The sequence below is a fragment of the Poecilia reticulata genome, linkage group LG14 (genome assembly GCF_000633615.1).
Source record: "Poecilia reticulata strain Guanapo linkage group LG14, Guppy_female_1.0+MT, whole genome shotgun sequence".
Lineage (NCBI taxonomy): Eukaryota > Metazoa > Chordata > Actinopteri > Cyprinodontiformes > Poeciliidae > Poecilia > Poecilia reticulata.
Window position 1 is genome coordinate 2352853 of NC_024344.1, and position 12046 is coordinate 2364898.

General features: G+C 36.6%; 1 protein-coding gene across 1 annotated transcript in view; it reads left to right on the forward strand.

Annotated features, from left to right (window-relative positions):
* kctd16b (potassium channel tetramerization domain containing 16b) overlaps window positions 1–11383 on the forward strand; it is a 95031-nt gene extending 83648 nt beyond the window's left edge. Inside the window, exon 2 of the mRNA XM_008426943.2 lies at window positions 4536–11383. Within this exon, the coding sequence (XP_008425165.1) occupies window positions 4536–4999 (464 nt within the window). The 3' untranslated portion in view covers window positions 5000–11383. The remainder of the gene's footprint in view (window positions 1–4535) is intronic.
* Window positions 11384–12046: the final 663 nt, after the last annotated feature.

A 12046-nucleotide genomic window follows, 5' to 3' on the forward strand; every position in this document is an offset into this window, starting at 1 on the left:
GGATGGATGGATGGATGGATGGATGGATGGATGGGTCTTGAAAATATTCCAAAAATATGATTGGGAGATTAAATTATTTCACCAAGGTGAGGACCCAGGAGAATTGCGCAGACACAGGAAATTAGTGGTATCAGTAGCCGTCGTCATAGTTGTAGTGTTAGTGTTMATATTTRCATTCATTTCAGCCACTCACATAATACTTCTAACATATTCACACCAAATATCTTTTGCATCAAACTCTATATGWTGTTGAGAAATGTTTGGTCTTGATAAATGAACTATTGCCAAAGTGAGATTGTATCTTTTACAGTGGTAAAAGTAATACATAATTAAACATACATTAAAATAATATTTAACAAACATGTGGAAAAGTAATCCCAGGGAAGTGAGAGTGGGACCATTGCAAAACTAGTTTGTGCAAAGATTTTTCCAGGTTAAAGTATTGTTAATTTGACAACTGCTGTACATATAATTTTATGAAACTGKGTRATTGCTGTTTGTCAAAAATCCCTCATGTCATTACAAAGRTTTACGTTGTTTTTAGAGTTTCTAACAGTCATTATAACTCTCCTTACATGCTGTAGTTCTAACACATAGTTGCAGGCAACTGTTCACACTGTTGTATTTTACCAGCAGAACCCCAGGTTTTTATATGCTTTATAGTTTGCTGTTTGAAGTACAGAAGACAGAAAATGTTCCTTCAGGCTTTAAATRAATACAGTTTTTTCTCAGTTCTGCATTGACTCATTTAGAAAGACTCAAACAGTAAAACATAACCAAACTGGTTACTGGTGAAGCCACACAAAAGATAAGTTAACGAATGATAAGAGATTCACATTGATCAAAATATGTACAAAATTATTATTTTCTGAGATTAAGTAGCTGCTCAAAATTGACAAGTAGTTCATGAGCAGCTCAACGTCTTTATTTGTTATGTTTTGCACAGTTTACTTGTGAAGTTGGTTTTATATATCAGCTTCTGTTCAGACTGTGTAAAGAGTGTAATCAGAAGGTGATGGCTGGTTCTGTTGTCTTTAAAGTTTTTAGGTATTTTATGAATAATTACAGAAATACTTAATTATATTAAAATTTAAATGAGTCAAACTTAAGCTAAACATCTCTGGAAAAGATTTTCTTATTTGGAGCAAGATTTATCTTAGCAAATTGAGGTGGTGAGAAWAAAGCTTGTAAATCACACAAGAAGAGTGAACGTTGTTAACGTTACACAGATTTCTACAGTCTTTCCAAACTACATTTAACACTGTGTGTTTTTTTGCTAACTTCATTTTCTCTCATTCCCATTTGTATTTGCAGGGAAGAGTCTGTGACAGCGTTTGAAACTTGTGTTGTTATTGGTGTGGTTTCAAAATATGTTTAGAATTTTAGCTATAAATTGTAATACTTGTAAGTTTATTTGGGAGTCATTATCAGTCTCTACTTTGCTAAAATTAGCTTTTTATCCTTATAAAAACTAATATTAAATCACCAAATATTTTATAAGAGGTTTTAATTATAATATTGAAATTTCACTGTGACGTTTTAACCTCAGGACTATCAAAGCTTCATGCGCCCCCTGTGATCAGCGATGCCCCCCTAAGGGGAGGGCACGGACCCCAGACTGGGAAGCACCACTCTCTCTGTGTGAATGGATGCACACTAATGTGTGTTTGTGTCTGCAGGAGCTGAGATGTGTAAATGCCAAYGGTAATTAAGGAGATCCAGAGCTGGTATGGTTGGAAAAGGGGGTTGAGTTCTATTTCTGTCAGTAGCTTTGATGGGTGAGGTTTACTTTGAACACAGAAGGCACAGTGTGTAAGAATGTGTGTGTGCATATGGGATCTGGACCCAGTGTCAAGCTGTCCACAAAATCCACCTATTTATACTCATAAATGTAGCTATAGTGGCTGTTGATGAGTAAGACTCTGAGGAGCAAATATTTGTCTATTATGCAGGCGCCACAGCTATTAACAATCCAAATATGCTTCAGAGAATAAAGAAAATTAAAAGCAGGCAGAGTTTTATTTTGCATGCTTAGCATAGAGGGAAAACAAAAATGAGCCAATATTGTACCCAATGAGTAGAAGATGCATGGCAGCCAGAATCTGTCAGACCATAAATGTGTGGAAATAAAGATGAAGTGAAGCAGCTCCTACAATCATCGGTTAGGGTGGGGCATGGAGGGTGTTTGCCTCCAGGGTTTTGATCTACCCTCACTAAACAGCAAAGAGTCCATCAGCAACAGATACATTCTCAATTATTCAGGAGGTTAGCATGAAAAATGAATGGCTGCTTCCTGTAGTGAGAGGTGTGGTGCTGCACTGGTGCCTGAATGTTTCAGGCAGACCAGAGCGTTTACAGCAGGTCTTAGTAAAGGCGACGGTTTCCTCTTGGTGATATGTGGATGGATGCTTTTGTTTCATTACTGACAGACCACAGCTGCTGGACGGATGCCTCGATCTCATCAACACAGAGGAACTCAAATGTTTTCTTGCTTGGCACTCTGACTTGCTGTTAGGATGTTTTCTGGGGTCATTGGGTGCTTTAGGTCTCTAAAAAGATMAGAAATGTTTGGATGACCCAGCCAGGGCTGTGAAGACCCCGGCTTATTTCTGATTAACACTATTCCAGTGTAAAATTCCCCTAACTACAGCCAATGKGGGCTTGGCTGTTGCCTCCCTCACATGAACTTATACCTTTACTAGAGACTTGTGCTGGTCACAAGATCCTAATCTGTGTACAAATCCCATGAAATCAGATGTGTAAATGAACATCAGTGAATTCCTTACATACCACAAGTAAAATCAGGCTGCATTTGTTCAAAAGGTAAAATCTTTGCTAGGAAAGCAACGAGGACAAATAAACTGTTCCCATGTTGAAGACTGTGACTGAAATCACAAATGTATCAACTGAATTGGTTCACCAGCCACAAAGATCAACACAAGGACTATTTACAGTAGCTTCTGTCTGTCTGTCTGTCTGTCTGTTTCTGAACTGCTGAGTTGTGTTTTTGGAAGATGTAATGGGATGCACAACATTAAAAAATATGTTTTAAAAAGTCTTGAGTCTGATAAAGATATTTAGTTTTTTCTTGCTGATAATTCATGAAGCGGTCTTTAACTGAGGCAGGTGAGGCCTGGTTTGCTTCAGAGGAGTCCTGGACTCTGTTGGGACCTCACAGATGGAAGGCGGTAATCTAAACCGCTTCTGAAACGGTTCATCACTTTTCCATGTTTCCGTGTTTGTGGAAATGACTTTGTAACCCTTTTTAGGCTTATTGATACAAATTAAATATTCACATTGAGCCAACCTGGTTTTGTCTGGGTTGTAAACCAGGGGCTCCATCACTAATAAATGATTATTGATATCATGTTGTGTTTAGTTTATTTACAGATTAAATGTTTCCTGTTTCAGTTCTTTGTTTCAGTTGCTTTGTGACATTTGGTTGAAYGTTCTTTCAGGTAGGGAGACTGGCCATCTTTCCTGTTCAGGGAGATCGTGGGGAAAATGTCAGTTTGTTTCTGACTTCTTTGGGTTTAATTTGAGTTTGCTAATTGAGTGTTTAGCTTTCCTGGTGTGTCTCCTCAGCAGGGAGGAGCGGCAAAGGGAGACAAATGCTTCAGGTGCTGCTGAAAAGCTCCTGGAGCATGACCATGTCAATTAAGAGGAGTAAAGCTCTGAAGAGTTATATTAAGTTACATTTATTCTTTGATTGACCTTAGATTAGTTTAGTTCTAATGATTTGCATGCATGTAAATATTTGCGGTACCGTTTATTGTTTTGTGTTAGGTTYGTGTGAATTATGTTTTCTTGTTTTGTTTTTGAAAACCCTTTTACTTGGYAAGCGTGGTGAAATTGCCCAAGCTATAAAAGCCAGCTTCTTTGTCTCGCTGTGTAATGGGTGCCGGTGCAGCATGCAGCTCTGAATAAATCCACCTTGACTGCATTTTGCTGAGCCACYGCCGGTCAAAGTAACATTTTCTATTTGAAAACCAATTTTTGCATTTATTCTGGTTATATGTGTCTCATATTAAAGTGATGAAATTATCTTAAACATCCATGTGAAACAAGCAAGCAAAAACAGAAGAAATATTTCAGGGAGCAGATTCTTTTCCACAGTACTCTACAAGTACATATATCAGTTTTGAACTTCTGTTTTCARTTTTAAAAAGGTTTTTAGCTCTTTGTGGATGTAAATGGGTYGTGCAATGCAGGATTAACAATGCAGRAATGTCACAGGTTTGGCCTCTTCACTTTTAGAATTGGAGCGGTGGAAAGCCAGTTGTTCCTGATGCCATGTCACTTTGTTCTAGGTGATAACTATTTGGCACCGGCTGACTGCTCATCTTTGTCTTCCCTATGGCTTCTTACTTTGTCTTTCTTTTCCTTTCTGAATAATTTGTGTCTTCCTTTGTCCTATTGTCAAGTTTTTCCTCTTCAAGCAGATTGATCTACAAAGAAAGGAAAAAGTGGGGGAAAAAAGAAGCTCTCCATGGAATCTAATATTAGCTCCTGCTCTGCTTGTCTTGTCTCCACAGGTGGTCCATCACGCTGGTCTTCTCCTCCATGTGACTGCTGCTGCAAGAACCACAAGGGTGATGGCGAAGGCGAGAGTGGCACTTCTTTCAACGAGCTTTCAACCTCCAGCTCGGAGAGCCAGTCGGAGACCAGCTCTCCCCAGGGAACAGTCATCCGAGGTCCAGTCAGCCGTCAGTCGCACCCTCATGCCAAGGTCCAGACCCTCGACAGGCCACCTAAGAAAGGCCCAGTTAGCATGATTCAGCAGTCTGACCAGCGACGAAAGAGTGACTTGCTGCGCACTCTTACAGCCAGCTCGCGAGACACCAGTGGCTGCAAGAAACGGCCTGTAAAAGAAAAGCCAACGGTTCAGGAGGAGCTGCAAAAATGCATTCAAGACTTCCACAAGATCAAGATCCCAGAGAGGTTTCCTGGAAGGCAGTACGTGTGGCAGACCGACCTGCTGAGAAAGTACCGCCTTTGAGCCTAAATTTTGGAGGGAAGCWTGGAGGGAGCAAGCAAGCACACGGCCAAGGATCAGTTTACGTGTTTTTCCATCATGGATTTTTTTTCAAGCAAAATCAACTTTGAGGAGGACACTTCCTGACAGGATGTTGAAAGTCAAAAGAAAGAAAAAAATAATCTAAAAAGGCAGTTGCAAAAAGGCTCTTGGTAAATGTAGTATGTACAGTATGTGTTTATATGTAGTTTAGACCAAGTATATACTGTATGTATGTGCAGTAACTTGCAGACTGCATCAGCATTGGACCAAAACAGCAGAGCTAACTGATCAAACAGCTGAAATCATTACTGGTTGCACCTGGTGTTACTGATGGCTCATGAATTGCATGGACTGTAATCAGCCATCCTTTTGACTGAAAAAATTACAAAGCAACATTTCTGATCCAACAAAGACAAACACTGATTTACTGCGTGATCGTATGAGTGCGGTGGTGTGTACGTGTGTGTTTGTACCCAGGTGGCCTGGAGGTCAAAGATAAATCTGCATCGGGACTCATCAATAATTCATGCAGTTCCAACAGAGCTCTCACCATAAATACTCCCTGAGATCTCTGCTGCCACAGTGGCACAAACAGCTGGGCTGATTGCTTTACTTTTAGGTAACATTTGRAGACTCTTGAGCCAGAAGGAGGCACAATTTCATCAGCATATAAATTAATTCCCCTTCTTAGAGGCAGGTTATGTTGCAAATGTGCCCCAAGAGCACCAAGCAGCAGCACATTGCTCTAATTTTTACAAAGCTGCCTGGATGTAGATCAACAGTCAGTTGTGAGGGAAAGAGAAAAAGCAAAGGTTTGGTAGAAYTGAGTAAAACTGCAACATTTAGATCACAGTCATCACAGTATATTCACATAAACAAAAATAAATAAAAAAATCAMATTTTTTTCCGCCTTACTCATACTGAACAATAAATCATGGTATAATTAAAGCCTCACTTGGTTTGACAGTACCGTACAGACAGAAAAGGCTGTACTAGTGGTGTTTTCTAACTCTGCCAACATGGTTCGAGGCTTTYCACAYTTACTGTTGACAAGCTAATCAATAGTTATTGATGATCGGTCTGATGAAAGAGCTGATATATGTAGTTCTTGTTTACAGTTACTAATGAAGTCTTTGGGTTTCTAACAAAAAGATACAACTAAAGGTTAGCCGTTACTCTTGTATTTAAGTTAGTAGAAGCGAGGGAATGTATTGCAAAGCAGCAGAAATTAGGACAGCAGTGATCTTTAAAAAAAACTGCTACCATACTAGATAAGTAAAGTTACTTCACCTATGTATTGGAATTATAATGGAAAACACTAAAGTCCAATTTGAATTAYGTGGTTTAAAATGGATGACAATCAGTTGGTAAAAGTTTTTGCATTTATTAAATAAAAAGTCTTTTTCAAACTAATTATTTTCTTTTTGCCAGAGTACATTTCACTTGCTGGGTCATCTGAAGAGACGTTTCATCTAATAAAATAGAAGGTATGCCCCAATATTCTGATTTTTTTAATGATTGCATTAAAGTAATTGGCTGCAGTTAACTCTTGATTTGTTATATTCTCAAAAGTWTTTTCCCTTTCACACACATGAACTTAATGATATTTAGAAACATCTTGCACAGGATGACGTAGTAAGAGAAGCTACTGAGAGGAGGATAGTTTGTCCTTTAAAAGACGTCAGACAGCTGTAGGACTCCAGAGGAATTGGTCAATCAGGTTATATTAACATTAAACATTACTACACTGAGAGTAAGTGTGGAAATTTATGCTTTATAGAAAATGCAGAAATCCGCAAATACTTAATGTGAAATAAATTGAATTGAAATATGTGACTGAAAAATGTCAATCAAGAAATCCCTAAACAAAAGCAATACACTAAATATGAAACAATGAGAACAACAATGAGAACAACAATGAAATGAAATACTGTTGGTCCCCAGCTAACTGTGCAGGGCAAAAGAATGAAGCACTCAGAGAAAGGCTCCTATACTGACGTATAAATGGATTAAATGTAGTGTCTGTGGGAGGATATTCAGGRAGTCCTTAAGGTATCTGTCTTGTGTGTAAGTGAAAAGAAAATCTCTTCAAAGAACAGCAATATATTTGGAAAAGAACTAATAGAAATCTGACATAAATGATTTTATTTGAACTTTAATATTCTTAAAGTTGAAATGATTTGGGTTTTGAAATGATTAAAAATTTTAGTTATTCTTTTATCCTATCAAAGCACACATTATTAAAACAAATATAACAAACTTACTAAATACTTATATAGTGGTTTATATATAGGTTTATTTAAAAAATGCCCCTACAAATGCTTTATTACTATAGTTATTTTTATATCCAAAGGACTTTTATTTCAATACAATTACTGAAATGTTCTCATACTGGCCACAAAATGAATTTAATGTGAGAGTTTACAGAGAGCTATTATTCACAGATGCCCATTTATCAGCTCAGATTTATAGTAATTTATAGCAGGGCTCAGGAAACATGTTGCAGTAGGTTCCAAATGAGAAACAGCCACTTTCCTCATGTTAAATGTGAGGTATAATAGGGCTTATTTTTCTATGTTTCCAGAATATTTCAGTTTTACTTTAATGTATTTTATCATTTTTGTTTTGAGACCAATTCTTTTCATCTGGGCTACATATCATATGTAAATAAGCACAATAAATCATATTCAAGTAGAACAATGTAATATAGTCTGTATATAAGACATGTAGATCCGTGAGGCGCTGCTGCTCTGTTATCTCAGTGATCCGCTTAAAATGTGTGTGCYGCTCTTTGTTTTGGCATGTAATGCTTGGCCATCACAGGTGAAAGAAAATAAATTACATATCTGTAAATTACAACACATTTTCTGTAATTTCATTTAGGACAACAGTATTAAAGGGAACTGTCAGCATTTTTGCCTCTGAATGCTGMAGAAAAAGTCAAATATCACTAAGATATTTCAACAATCAAATTTTCTGTATCTGAGTTGTTCAAAAAGGATAATTGGCTGAAAGGTTGTACTTAAGTAAGTTTAAAATTGAAACTTGTAAATGCAAGCTGAACAGGAATAGATCAAGAAATTGTATGGTGCTGAATGCGTTTTACAAGGATTTATCAGTAGGTCTTCTATATTTTAGTGTAAAGCATCAGCCATTGACTATGCAGCCATAACTGCATGGAAAAACCTTTTCAGTAAAGTTGGAATGCAATAAAAGTGCATTTTCAGGGAAAAATAATAGTGAAAAACCGTCTGCACAAAAGAATAACAACAACAACAACCAAGTCTACTCAAAACCAACAAGGATAAAAGGAGTAATTTTGTTGAGTTCTTGTGACTACTCAATACACTCAATAATCATGTTTCTACTTTCTGCATGAAATGAAACAGTRATGTAAAGCTACAATTCAATACGTTGAGCCTATTTCATGTTGTTAGCATCCACATGTTTGTTCCACCGCAGGGTATATATTATGTAGGGCCTTTTGAGAAAACAGCTTAATTTTTTTGATCAGTATACATGTACTTGCACAAGACAGAAGGGAAGGAAAAAGGATCAAATTTCTTCTCCTAAGGCCCARAATTGTCAGCAATATTGAATACAGTGTGAAGGAACACTTTTTTTTTTGACATTGTTCCTCTGAATACCTTTGAAACTCTCTGTAAGCTCATAGAACTATAAAATGAAACATGTGATCAATATGACTCATTTTATGTCACATGCCAGCTGACATTAAATATGCGGTTTCAATAATTCAAAGGGTGAACATAAATTTTAGTTTGTTTGTTCTGAAGCACAACTGAAAAATTATTCAGGATCAATTATTTGATAATGGGATTAAAAACAACTTAATTTTAGTTCAATCTTCCTGTTAGCTGAACTTCAATCAATATTGTTTAATGCTTGAATTCACAWTTCTGATAAGCATAAAGGTTCAAACACACATTACATTACAGGGAGAGATTTCTGATTGTCTGGTTTCATAGCTTTTAGCTCATATGGAGTTTTGGAAAAATATTAATACCCCTTATACATTTTTTCAGATTTTTTGCAAGTAAGTACTTATATGTACTTATTTATTTATGTTTGCTTGTACAGAATAGTGTATCATTGTAAAATAATACACTATGACAAATACAAATCTGAAAAGTGTGGTGTGAATATGTATTCAGTACCCTACTCCAATATCTCTGGATAAAACTCCTTCACAAATTATTTAATTAGTGATTAGTCTGATATGTTATTTCATCTCAGTATAAATTGAGCATTTTTTTAAAGCCTCAAAGGTTTTTAGCAGGTCGTTAATGCACAAACAACATTATGACGACCAATTGACACATCAGATAGGTCAGGGATAAGCCATAGAGAATTTTAAAGCAAGGTTAGGTTATAAAATTAAAACCCAACCTTTCAACGTGAAGCCAAGTTGAAATTAACATCAAAAAATGGAGAGCATGACAAATCTGGAAACCTATCAAGGCATCCATTTCAACTCAGAGGCCTTGCAAAGAGAGCCTGGATCACAGAAGCAGCAAAGAGGCGCAGAGTAACTCTGGAGGAAGAGCATCACAACCCAGGTGATGCAGACTACCTGCAAGACTTTGGGAAACACTATGTGTGGTGGAAAAACATTATCTGAACACACCATGCTTATTTTGGGATAAATCTAAATGTAAATGAGAATTGTTTGGTAAAACTTTAAAAGTAATGCTCACAAACACTCTCCATTCAATGTCCCTAAACTTTAGCTATGCTGTCAAGAAAACGAATAATTATTTCAGTTTCTAAATGTTTAAAGCTGATTGTGACAAATGTTGAATAAGGAAGGAGTTGGCAGAATTCAGGTGCACACCACACTGTTCAGAGTAAAAAATTAAAGTTTTGAAAGTCATGTACTATGTTCCTTCTCATTCAAAGTTAAACACTACTTTTCTACATACAAATGTATTAATTTTTGCAGTTGTGTCCTGATGGAATGTGGAAAAACATCAAGGTGTTTTGATAGTTTTGCAAGGCTCCATAAAACTGTAAAGTTGCATTTGGTTTTCTTGCACAGTTCATTTTCAGTCCATGTTTAACAGAAAATATAAGCTGCTACCAGGATCTGTGTTCGCTTGACTCTGTCTGCTGCTTCTTCTTCTTTTTTTGTTTTGCTTTGATACATTCTAGAAACAAGGTCATCCATGCAGCTGAAAGTAAAAGTCATTTGTAAACATACGAATGATTGAACATTTAAACAAACGTTTGACACCTGGTGGCCTTCTAGAGTTATCTACAGCTGTTTTTGCACAATGTATAGAATAATCTACAGCACACAAACAGGGAAGTATTTGAAAGCAAAGAGTTGCATCCATGTCCAGCACATCAGCACAGACCCAACTCATATCTATCTTCTAACATTTTGAGCGCATGAGTTAATACGAGGTTCTTTCTGCTTCAAATTATACTGATTAATGTAAATTAGTAAATCACATGTGCAATTTATGTCTTAGGACAAATGTGATGTTTGAAAATGAGGAGAGCCTGGACCAATGTAAAGTTTGCCAGTTTGTGTTATTTTGCAGTACTTTTTTATGTCTCAAACTGATTTCCTCCCCTAAAGTTATGGCCATGGCCTTTAAATGAAACCCAAGCACATGACTGAACCCCTTGCTTTTTTTTAATGCTGCCTTCAACGACCCTGCCAGCCACAAAAACAAGTCATAATATTCCAACATCACAATGGCAGACCTGGAGTCGTGTGTTTGAAGCAAAAGGGCGTGTTTTGATGTATGTTGATGTGACACACATTACAAAAAGAAAAAAAAAGCAACAAAACATTGTGAGCATGTTGGTATAAACTTATGACAGATTTAAATTAGTCTGTTCTTGTGAAATGAGTATGTGACAAACGAATATCTGACAGAAAAGAGAACATTTTAAAAAAAGATAAGCACAAATGTGTCGATTGTTGCTGTTCCTCCACTGGTGTATAAAGTTCTTAATAAAACAACTCTGCAACATGACTGAACTCCTGCGAAACAAAGCAACTCTCATGGCAAACGATGTTAATAGAAACGTGTTACACTACAAATCATCAGAACTTCTAAACATTATTTGCTAACTGTAGCATTTCATAACCCTGTCTTTAAAAATCTTTATTTTTCCTTTGAACTGTGGATAAAAGTAATTCACCACAGTAAAATTGAATTTCTCTGCACAGAGTCTGACATCTGTGCAGAGAGTTGCTCTGTATTTAAGGTGTTATGTTGTGTTTCTATGTCTGCCTTTATAGACAGTACAATTCATTTGAAAGTCTTTAGATAAAAAGCTGTCATTTTGAAAATGTATGAGTACAACCAATAAACAAGATGAACTATACAGCTACTGATAAGTAAAGCTTGTTTTTTTATCATGAATACATATGTACTAATTAAAATCATGTTTATTGTAGTGGAGCAATCATGCAAAAGACAATTTAGAAAAATTAATTAGAGTTTATTTGGAAAGAGGTTTTTTTTATTTTTTAGCAAAGTTACTAGTGCTATAATGTCTATCAACACTAACATTTCAGGTTAAAATATTAAATTCAAGAAATGTTTTATATTTAAATATTTTTAGGTAACAATTATTAAACCAAGACATCCTGTCTTAGAATATTAATATAGAGCAGTGGTTCTTAATGGGTTCGATCGAACCCCAGGGGTTCGGTGAGTCGGTCTCAGGGGTTCGGTGGAGCCTCTGCCGCGGAGGTAAAGACACACTTGTGTGAAGTCGTGATGACGCCCCGCTTTGCCATCACTTGCTGCAGAGGATCACGTTACATTGCTTAGCCAATCAGAGCAGCGGAGGAGCCCTGATTGAAGGAGCTCCACTCAGCATGGATTTGAACTTGTGTTTATTTACTTCAGCAAAGCTCACCGTTTTTACCAAATTCTGTAGCTTTCGGTGTACTTCTAAATCTGCTCTTTTCGGGGTTGCTACTGCCTCTAGTGGTGTGGGGGTGGTAACACAACTAATATAATTACATTACTAAGTCTTTATTATTTA